The sequence below is a fragment of the Cannabis sativa genome, chromosome 4 (assembly GCF_029168945.1).
Source record: "Cannabis sativa cultivar Pink pepper isolate KNU-18-1 chromosome 4, ASM2916894v1, whole genome shotgun sequence".
Classification (NCBI taxonomy): Eukaryota; Viridiplantae; Streptophyta; class Magnoliopsida; order Rosales; family Cannabaceae; genus Cannabis; species Cannabis sativa.
Genome location: NC_083604.1, coordinates 40,903,301 through 40,915,240, shown reverse-complemented (window position 1 = coordinate 40,915,240; position 11,940 = coordinate 40,903,301). Strand labels below are relative to the sequence as shown.

General features: G+C 35.1%; 1 protein-coding gene and 1 non-coding gene across 2 annotated transcripts; one reads left to right on the top strand and one right to left on the bottom strand.

Annotated features, from left to right (window-relative positions):
• Nucleotides 1-1,969: 1,969 nt before the first annotated feature.
• Nucleotides 1,970-3,057, bottom strand: LOC115715303 (protein MIZU-KUSSEI 1). Its single transcript, XM_030644153.2, has one exon. It carries the CDS (start codon nucleotides 2,913-2,915, stop codon nucleotides 2,127-2,129), a length of 789 nt encoding a protein of 262 aa, XP_030500013.1. The 5' UTR covers nucleotides 2,916-3,057; the 3' UTR covers nucleotides 1,970-2,126.
• An 8,303-nt stretch (nucleotides 3,058-11,360) lies between these two features.
• Nucleotides 11,361-11,467, top strand: LOC115724276 (small nucleolar RNA R71). The gene has a single exon (XR_004013075.2). It is a non-coding gene; the product is annotated as a small nucleolar RNA R71 (small nucleolar RNA).
• The last annotated feature ends 473 nt before the right edge of the window (nucleotides 11,468-11,940 follow it).

Sequence of the window (11,940 nt, the reverse complement as noted above, 5' to 3'; positions counted from 1 at the left end):
CATTGTTTTCTGGCAGCGAAACAAGCCGAAATTAATTTCCGGGAAAGAGAACCCAGGGCCAGGACTGTTGATATGGTGGACTGGTGCATCAAACACTGTCACCATTACATGGAGGCAAATAATGGTGAACAAAAAACAAGCAAAGAAGAGAGAAGGCCAAGTGGACTTCACCTCAGGATGGTTTAGTTAAAATAAACTTAAGGTAAAATTATCACTTAAAAATTAAATATAACCCATCACTGAAAACTTTAATGAAAAAACCCAATAAAGTAGTTTTTCAAACTCTATTGTTGCACGAATTTTGTGCAATATGAGATTTGTAATTAATGTGTATAGGAAAAAATATTACTTAACAGGAGACCTATAGTTTATAAATCTTTTCCATATCAAACATGGTAGAATGAAATATATAATTTATGTTTATTGTGTAATCTTTGATAATATGACATAATTCTATGTACCCTTTTTTTCTTTGAAATTAAAGCGTAGATCTGTGTCGTGTGTGAGTAATATTATTCCCGTCAAAAAGCACTATGACGAAGTTGAAGAATGAATTTTCGGTGAAATTTGAAACATCTATTGTGCATTCTTAACTTGATGGTATATATACATATATTTAATTAGAGTTGGAAATGAAGATCGAATACTAGTATATTATATGATCCAACAAAAATTCATGTATATATATTTATAATTTGAGCAGAAGTCTAGACAAAGAATAATAAAAAACGCATAATTTTAATCCCTGGCAAGAAACTAACAAAACTCTCTTATATTTTTGTTTTAAGAAGGAATAATAGAAGTAGAAATATTATTACACAATAAGTATCGGTTTTAGCTTCAACTGGTCTGTGGAGGGGGACCTTTAGGAACTTCTGGGCGTTTTGGAGATCTTGGAGCTTTGATGCGTATGCCTTTACCTCTTCTTCTTATTACTCTCTGTTATTATACATATATGCATTACAATAGTATTATTAAAATTTACCCAAAAAAAAAAAAATTAAATAGAAAGATAACCTGAACAGATCTCAATTTGGGTTGTTCTCCATCTTCCGTTTCTAGAAATTTATTGTTGGAAAATATTAATACAACCAAAAATTGAGAATCAATAACAAGGCAATACGATTACCATACATGGACAATGGTCCATAATATAATAATACTCTACCAAAAACTATTAATATATGTATGTAGGTAGATTTACCTGTAGTAGTAGTAGTTTTGCAACTTTTGATCATGTGGAGAAATCCCTTCTTCAGATCCTGAGCAAGTTTTCCCATATTGAAGGCATATTGATAGACAAAAACTAAATGAGTTTATAATAGAAGCCGGCGACCTCTTTGTTCCACAAGGATACATAGAAAATTAGAGACATGTGCTTTAGGCCTTAGCTTTATGTTATTACGCAACTTTAATATCATTGTTATAATTATTACTCATACCAACTGATCAGTACTTAGGAATTTGAAGGCGGTGGAAACTACTTGATCGATAATCATTATACAAAAGCTTAGTGACACTACACTCATTGATCAGGATGAGTTGTAAACATTTATATATAATTAATTAAGCTATAATTCTATATAAATTAATCAGATAAATAATCATATATTTATGTAAATGAGATTAGCATGAGTGTTACCAATGATCGACAGCTAGCAAAATTCAAATTGTATACCTTAATCTCAAATTAATTAGAAGTATATATAAATGCGTATCAATATATATAGTGTGATTTATAAGTGGTCCTAGACTTAGAGGCCCTATAGCACACCCATGCAGTAAAGGAATGAACATGCAGGTGTAAGAAATTAATAATTTTGAATTGACTAGATTAACAAAAAGAAATAATAATAACTAAAACACCTAATTAATTAAAAATTTGAATTCTATCAACTATTTTCAAAGAACACAAAATGCACCCTACGTAACCAGTTTAACAGAGATTAAAGGAAGAAAGAAATTTGAATAAAATCAACCAATCTAATTAATTTCAAATTAACCAATAACAAAACCTAATTTCTACACAATCATCACAAACAAATTACGTCAAATTTTTCAATTCAACGCAAAACCACCAATACACAAAGAAACCCCCTTCCCCTCATCATTCATGATAATGATTATCAAATCCTTACGAAAAATATACTAAGCTCAGGCCCAGTATTACCATCTGGGCTCAACATATACAATGTCTCAGAATCCTTGGACCCAATAATACGATCAAAATGGGCCCTCATATAAGCCAACTCTCCATCTGGGCCTTCCATCTCAGAATTCCCAGGAAGAACACCGGCCCCCATAGAAACCGCCTTGAGAATCTCCATAACGTTTAAATCTTCATCGGTGGCCTCCCTCTTCACCCCGTAACCACTCTTCTTCCCGTTACAATACATCGTCCAAAGGGGCTCATCCACAATCCGCGTTTTGTCCTTTTCCTGTCGTTTCTCGCACTCCAACGCGATCCGTACCATTCCGGATCCCATTTCTCTCTGGAGCACGTTGGTCTGCATGGCCAGCTCAATCACAAGGGTCGGCAAGCAACGCGGGCTCTCCTGCATGGAGAAGCTCACGCGCCCCTTTCGGTACCCGAAAAGCGTCCCCGTCACGCGGTGCCCGCTTGATGAGGACCGGTGGTGGTGGTGATGGTGGTGGTGGCCCTCCATTAGGCCGTTAGGCAGAGCTGGCATTTTACACGCGGCTGGTGATATGATTGGGAATGAACGAAAGACCGACCGGAAAACTCTGAGGACCTTTGTTTTGTTGTGTGACCTCTTTCTCTGTGATGGTTGGATCAGGGACACTGGCATCCGGGGCAGTGCCGGTGCCGGGGGAGGAGCTGTGAATGGCGGTGGCGGTGATGGCGGTATTGATCTCGATGGTGATGAATCGGTGGAGTTTTGGTCATACGCCATTAACGGAGGGGGACCTTATACGATAAATAATTATGAGTTTGGAAAAAGATTGAAAGAGGAGAAAGGGAGAGAGAGAGAGAGTGAGTGAGGAGAATTGTTTTTTTTCGTTAAGTTAGTTATGAGTTAGTGGTTTAAGATGGGTTCTCGGACTTCTTTGAATTTATTTATAGTCTCTTTTATTTATTTATTAGTTTAAATAATTAGCAATGTATTCATTAGACAAAAAGAATTACATGTTAGGAAAGGAATGTTTGTGCACGAGAGGTTAAAAGTGGATTGGATTGGGATTGTTTTCAATAATGTTATTATGGTTGAAAATATAGATGTTATAGGCCCCTAAGAAATAATAAAAGCATTAATAAGCATCTTTCAATCTCATAATTAAGTATTAAGACTCATATAACTTTATGTAAACTTTTGATTAAAGAATTTACTAAAAATGTTGTTATGATTAAAGATGAATCCGGCCCATAAATAGAATAACTCAGAAATTCATTGGGTCATCGAAGCGCTCAAAGAACCAACAAATGAAGGGGGAGAATTACTCGATTTTCCTTCCCTGCGAGTATAGCATGATGAGCCCAAGTTACGTCAACTCCGAATGAAGGAGAATTAGGGTATAAGAAAAGGGATTTCCCAAGGATCTAAAATCCCAATCTTTAAAAAAAAAAGTGTTTTATAAAACGTTCTTGATGGAAAAAGATGTGAATGAAAGATATTATTGAATTCAATTGGGTCCATGAATCTAAGCCTGTTATTGTACAGGCTCCCATAGCAATATTTTAGTTCTGACATTTATTTATATAATCTCACTAAAAAAAGAGCCATTTCCAAACAGTTTGAATTGGTTTTACAGATGCAGCTACCAGTTGCACAAGTAGAAATTGATGCCATAATGGCTTTGAATGTTTTAAATGCTCATATTTCTATAATTTCTTCTTTTGAAGAGTTAATTGAATATTTCTTGTCTTTTTGTTGTGGTAATTTGCACACATAAGTGTACGTATTGTTAACAAGTAATAAACTCACTAAGAGTGAGGTCGATCCCACAGGGATTGTAGTTAAGTACTTTAAAATTAAATTCTTACTCCTATTTGGTTAAATAAAATTAAGAGAGAAAATTAAAATAAGAAAACTACTAGAAGTATGAAGCAAATAACTAAATAAAGGAAATTAACAGTCAATAAAAACTAGGACTTCGATTTCAATTGTATTTATTGAATATGGCTTAATATGATTATCTTCCTATTATCAATTTCTATGCAATAGCAGGTTTACTAAGGTAATTTATAGTCTTCTCCGATATATAAATCTCAATTACATGCAAATTTTCTACTCTCGTGATAAATTAAACATGTAATAGGCATTAAACACAGAAACCCTATAAGCTATCTAAACCATACAGGTACTCTCGCCATATATCGAAATTCAGTTCAATTTTACTATAGCATAATCGACACTCACTTCTCAGATCTCGCATTGAAATCATAAAATAATTAATTGATGGCCATACAATTAAAAGTAATTAAGTACGAATAAAATAGAATACGTAGAAACTGGGAGGAAATAAATCATATTAAAACCATGAAACAATGTCAAACAATATTCATTTAAACTCTAATCAAGTGTATAGCTACTCATGTTCATGAAAGCAAAATTACACATATTAACTTGAGAAAAAGAAGAAAATAGAGAAGAAAAGAATGTTGAAAACCCTCTGAAGAATGCCTCTAGTATTGTAATTAATCTCTGAAATTCGTGCTCTGTATTATACTGTTTATTTTCCTCCGAATTGCTTGACCAAATCAATTGAAATTCACTCCTTATATAGGTGATTAAGGGTCAAATTTATACATTTTAAGCCTTTAATTATGTATATAAAATTAATATAAATTAAATATTTCATAATTTTAATGGTAAATTTATTTTTATTAGAAATATTTAATTTACTTTAATTTTATGTTATTTTTTTTTAAAAAAAAATAGTAAAAAGAAAATACAAAAAACCCAATTTCAAAAGGACCATAAAGATAATGCAATCTCATCTTTTAATCATCAACATCACAACCATGGCCTAAGGCCCATAATTTGCTACACGTGGCCATGGAAATTCAAATGGGCTTTATTCAAATAAATCAAATTATAAGAGCCCAATTGTTTAATTATTGCAACAATTATACTGCTCCTACTAGGGCTTACATCGGTCGGTTTGGGCGGTTTATTCTATATATTTTCTAACCCAATCTAAAGTTCGAGTTGCTAAAATTTAAGTGCAACCCGCCCAATTTAAAAAAACAAAAAAAAAAAAAATTGTAAACCGACTAACGGTTTGGACGGTTTGGTCGGGTTAACCCGCCCAAACCAGCCAAACTTTTTTGTTTTTTTAGTTTCAAAGTCAAAATCAATAAAAATTAAAAAGATAAATTAAAAAGATCACATTCCACCAAAGTACAACACAATATATATGACTTTAAAACTAACAATTAAGTATAAAACTTTATATTATTATATATTTAATCATTTATGTTATATATAATAAAAACTAAAAAGTTAAAAAAAAAAATAATAAAATCCAAAATCGGGTTGGTCGGTTTGAAATTTTTTCGGATTATTTTGGTTTATAATTTTTTTCGATTTTTTCGGTTTGGTTTAGACGGTTTATTCGGTTTGAGCGATTTACGAGTTTCTTTATACAGCCCTAGCTGCTACTACTACATGTAACTAACCGATCCTATTACTTGACGAAAGCAGCAGGAGATGCCACGTGGTTGCTTGTTTACTTCAGCTCTCTTATGCGTGCCCCACTGCAGCTGAGAGTCTCCCTCAACGCCACCTGTGAAAGCTTGTCCCTCTTTCCCACTCCGCCTGACGCAAATGGGACATTTTTTCCCCCCACTTTTCTGAGCTTTTTGTGCCATTTATCCCACTAAATGCTACACGAAAATACTATATTTGAGGAATAAATTTGTACTATAAATAAGACTCAAATTCAATGTCAATGCATCAGATTTTAGAGTAGAGAAAATACACTTTGTTATTTTATTTTTCTCTCTTATTATTATTTTATTTATCCTTATTTTAGTGACAAAAATGAGTGTATTAAAATAGTAATTTTGGTGAGGTTAGAGTGTAGCTTTGTACTTCTTATTCTTAATATTGATATTGATTCTTTTGTGCTTCATCTCCATATCTCATTTATTAAATTGTTCTTCATCTTCTAATTTTTCTTCCAAATTCAATAGTACCTTTTATATAAGTCCAGTCATGATTTTCTTATGTAAGTTAGGCTATTAATTATTTTGGTATATTTATTATATTGTATGTTGTTTACTGCATTCTGCCAATAGTGGTATTTTCTCGATTTATGATATATAATATGATATGCTCTTAAGTTAGAGGTGAGATTCAATTTATGCAAGATTAATTAATTTGTGCTTTTAACATATATATCTTCTAGTTGTAATTAATGGTGTAGAATTGCAACTGCGTTCGAATTAATATCGGTATTAGAATAAGATTTGTATAACTACATTTCTACCTTACCAAACTCTTTATCTTATCAACTTTCTCACCTCATCATTTCATTATTTCTAATTCATTCCAATATCTATCTTTTTCTATATATACTAATCTTTAGTGGTAATTTACCTCTTGTGGATACGACATAGCCCATTTACTACCGCGATCGCAGTGTAACTAATTGGGCGACATCAATAGGCATTGAGGGACTAAAAATATAGAAAAATGCACATGTTGAAAAATCTTATTCAGCATTAAAGTAGGAGACCCCAGGCCCACGTGAGAAAAAAACATGATATTTGGCTGCTTGAGAAGGGGCGGGCTGTGACGACACTTTGTTGGGCCGCAGCCTGTGTTTGGCTGTGATACGTGAGATTTTGGTTCTTCTACATAGGCGGGTCGCGGCCCGTGTGTGATTTTTCCCACGTGTGCAATGCATAATATCTTTTTCTATGGTCAGGATTACGATTTTTAACATTGATATTTTTCTGCGATCTTTTATCTTTTTCTGTTAATATTTTTCAAATCTTCTTCTATTTTAAATCTGTAAAAATGAAAGATAGCAAGCATAAAATTGCTCCAAACACGATAAAAACTAAATTAAAACTATACTAAACTTAATCTAAAATTAAAACTAAAAATAACCTAACAAATTCCCTCAAACTAATTTTTTACTCGTCCTCAAGTAAAACACTAAATAAACATTAAAAAAATCATTCTCCAAAACATGAGTAATTTTCAAGTAGCTTCAATAACATGATTATGAAAATTTTCACTTATGCATATGTTGCTATATTTTTAAACGCTACGCAAGTATACGCAATCAAGTAGTAAAATCTCACACAGGTGAGGTCGATCCCACAGGGAATTGGATTAAGTACCACTAAATTATACTTATGATTCTATTCGGTAAATCAAAAGTAATTATGGTTTAAAAACAGTAAAATTTGAAAGAAATTCAGAAAACTTAATAACACAGTTTAAAGTTGAGCAAGATGAGACAATAAGGAGGAGAATCCTGTTGTTGTTTACCCAAATTGTTAATGATTAATTACTATCCTATTCTTGGGGTGAATGACAGATTATAAAATAACCTAGCTCCTTTCAGATCTTCTAGATTCTAAATCACATGTTATCTAATTAATTCCTTAATTAAACTAACATGAAATCAGCATTAAGCAATAATCTACTCGTCACATAAGTCATGTAAATACTTTCGTTTCACATAGAACATCGATTATCTTAATTTTAGCATTCTCAATTCTCACTTTTCAGATTTTGAATTGAGATCATAGAGCATGCACAAGGTGATCAATCTTAAACATGAAATTAAACACAAATTAAGATAATTTCACACACACAAGAATTGAGGAATGGTAATTAAACATTAACTAGGAAAACATTAAACAACAATCATCATCCTCCCTAAATGGGAAATTTAGTTCAGAAACAAATCCATAACCATTCCTATAGCAATATTCAACATAAATAAATTAAAGAGGAATAGAGAAAAGAACTGTTAAGGGTGAATTCTGGATCTTCACTTGAATCTCTACGCTCTTCCTGCCGCTCTCAGCTGTGTTTTAGGGTTCCAAATCGCTCTCTCTGACTTCCAATCGCAGTTTTCTATTTATACTTGAAATTTAGGGTTCGATGGACGAAATTACCCCCGGTCCGTACGGGATCTCGCCGCGGCCACACTTCCTCTCGCCGCGGCGAGAATGTGCCAAAATTAGACACTTTCTGTTTCTCGTATCTCGCCGCGGCGAGACTCTTCATCGCCGCGGCCAGATATGCAAAAACTCAAAATATGAAGTTTTTCTTCGGCTCAGCACGTCTTTCAGTGAATTTCTGCACCCGAGACCTCTTCTACTCCAAAGAACCTGAAAACATAGAAAACAAGCGTAATTCCGTCCCAACACAGCTAAGAATGCACATAAATAGGATCCATAACATAGGCTAAAAATAGCCTAACAAACTCCCCCAAACTGACTCTTTACTCGTCCCCGAGTAAACTAAGACTAAACTAAAAAAACTAAAAATGATAGCTGAACTTTCCAACAATTAAATTGTTACCACCACCTGCACAACTTCAATCCCTCAATAACCAGAATTTCAACTTGCCAACTCTAAGAACTAAGTTGAATGTGCAGTTTACAAGTAAGTAATTCATACAAACATAAAGCATCGCAATTCCCATCAATATCACAACTGTTCTAACTTTCCAACATCCCACTAACACATGATCAATAAGTTTGAATGACATACCTCTCTCCACTAATGTTGACAAATTTCTACCTGGAATCAATAGGTCTTTTTCGGTTAAAATCACATGGCTTAGGTACATGGGTAGATGAGAAGTCATTTAGGCTATACTATACCATAAGCACTATTAACCAAGCAAGCCTAGACATTTATTTTGCTTTCTTTCCATATATCCCAAAAACAGAAATAAGAGATTGCAATTTTTTTCTTGTGTGTGCACCTCATAATTTTCTTAACTTTTTTTCAAGAAGACACATTTTTTTTTTCTTCTTTTTTCATAAGCACAACACACAATATTCTTATTATTTTTTTTCAATCTCTCATTCCTACACTTTATATATTTTTTTCTTCACTTACAGCACTTATTCCCCCCCCCCCCAAACTTGCTTCAAAGCTTATGGCATAACAAAATATGTTCAGGGTGAAAAAGAGTTTAGAATAACGAATTCAGCTCCGTGAAGTGGTAAAAAATTTGAAAACAGGCTAAGGCTCAACTTTGGGTATACTATGGAAAAAATTTTTTCAGGTAGGCTTGAAAGGCTCAATCGATCCAAAGAAAATTTGCCTAAATCATTTTCCAAACAAAAATCATCAAGGATTTCGCTTCAAGAGAGTATGTCAAACAAATTCTATTCCATGTTCAATCAGTCATTCCACAATCCAAATAGAACACAAGTGATATGTGAGAATAGCAAATGTTTTAAACCTACATGAATCACTTCCTAGCACACATCCAATTTAATTCAAACAGTTGCAAGTCAAGCACACAGTTATGTTTCAATCCATTGCACAAGTGAATAACAACAATTCAATCAATCTTTCAATTTAGCTATCACGCAAGACTAAAAAAAAACTAAAACAATCTAAACTAAAACAAATAAACTGAAAAATTTAAGTCTCTCCCCCCCAAACTAAAATGCACATTGTCCCCAATGTATGAAAATAAACCAGGGTGAGAGAAACTTACCTGAGCCCCATCAGAAGGGATCAAGTCCACCCTTTGCATTCAAAAGAGCCCTCGTACTAAATGAAGAAAATTTACCACCAACAGTGTTGATTTCAGAGTTTTGCACAAGAGTAAGCTCACCTTCAGAGCTACCACACATCAATCTTTTCCAACGACGCTGAATCGTTCGAAGTCGCTCTTTAGGCTTTGCTTTCTTCTTATCAGCTTTAACAAAAGAACCCTTCACCATCTCAATCTTGCAACAGGTAGGAATGTCAGTTGGGGCAAAAACATTAAAATTGACCTCTTCATCTTGGACTCGCAACTTTAACTCCCCCTTTTGAACATCTATTAATGCTCGACCCGTGGCCAAGAATGGTCTTCCCAAAATAATGGGAATAGTTGAATCTTCCTCCATATCAAGAATTAAGAAATCAGCAGGGAAGATAAACTTACCAACCTTCACCAGTACATCTTCAATTATGCCACGAGGATGAGTTAGAGAACGATCCGCTAGTTGTAGAGTCACTGTTGTGGGCTTTGCTTTTCCCAATCCTAGCCTTTTGAAGACAGACAACGGCATTAGATTAATGCTTGCTCCCAGATCACATAGAGCTTTAGTTTCCACCGAACCCCCTATAGAGCATGGAATATTGAAACTACCCGGATCTTTAAGCTTGGGCGGTAGTTTCTTTTGCAAAATGGCGCTACACTCCTCAGTTAATGCCACTGTTTCATAGTCCTCCATTTTTCTCTTCTTAGACAATATCTCCTTCATGAACTTCACATAACGGGGCATTTGTTCCAAGGCTTCAGCAAAAGGAATGTTGATGTGTAGTCTTTTGAAGACCTCTAGAAATTTTGTAAACTGCTTGTCTAGATTGGTCTTTCGGAGTCTCTGAGGATAAGGTATCTTCACATGATGATCAATACTGATTGGTGGAGACTGTTGTGGTGGTGCAGGGCTATCAGTAGCCTTCTTTTCCTTTGGTGCCGGCGTCTGTGCCTGTTGATCCTGAACCCCATCTTCAACTGGTTGCTTGCCATTAGGTCCTTCATAACTCTTTCCACTCCTCAAGGAAATTGCTTTACATTGCTCTTTTCCTTTTGCCTCACTAGTGCTAGGTGAATTTCCTTGAGCTTGGTTTGCCACTTGAGTAGACAATTGTTCCATTTGAGTTTCTAGAGTTTTAATAGAGGCTCTAGTCTCCATCATGAATTGGAGCAATAAATCAGCTTGGATATTGGAGCCACTAGGACTTTGTTGTTGGTTTTGTTGGGGCTGATTTCTCTGCTGGTAGAACCCCTGTTGGTTGTGCCCATAATTATTATTTTGGGAGTAGTTCCCAATGGCTTTTGCTTGATCCATTGGCAAATTATCCACATCTGCCTGACACTCTGAAAAGTGATGGTTGCCTCCACATATCTCACAAATAACTTGGGCTTGTTTAGCTTGCCCTGCAATCAGCTTTGTCAAGGCCTCAACTTGAGCTGTCAATTTTGTGATGGCATCAACCTCTAGCACACCAGCTACTTTCTTAGTTTGACTCCTTTCAGTTGGCCACTGCTGATTATTTAGAGCCATCTCCTCCAATAGATCGTAAGCCTCATTAGCACTCTTTCTCATAAAAGCTCCACCAGCTGCTGCATCTATCAGAGTTCTAGTGTTACCAACCAACCCGTTGTAGAAATTGTGAACCAGCATCCACTTTTCTATACCATGATGGGGACACCTCCTGATCAGATCTTTAAACCTCTCCCAAGCCTCATAGAGAGATTCATTATCTTGTTGGCAGAAATTGTTGATTTCACCTCGCAACTTGGCTGACTTTGCTGGAGGAAAGAACTTTGACAAAAATTTCGTGGCTAAGTCATTCCAAGTGGCAATAGAGTTGGGTGGCAGGGAATTCAACCAGCTCTTGGCTCGTTCTCTGAGTGAGAATGGAAACAGTCTCAGACGAATGGCATCATCACTAACTCCATTGACTTTAAAAGTCTCACACAGTTCCATGAAGTTCGAGAGATGCAGATTAGGATCTTCTGAAGGGAGTCCACCAAACTGGACTGAAGACTGCACCATCTGGAGTATGGCAGGTTTGATCTCAAAGTTATTCGCATCCACTGCCGGTGGCCTGATACATGACTGCACTCCAGTAAGAGTAGGGAGAATGTAATCTCTCAAGCTACGGCCATTAGCTTGATCTTCAACGGCACCACCATTATTACCGTTATTTGGAGCATTCGCATTCACATTAGCAGCCATGATTTCTGATGTTTCAGCAGTTGCTGAAACTC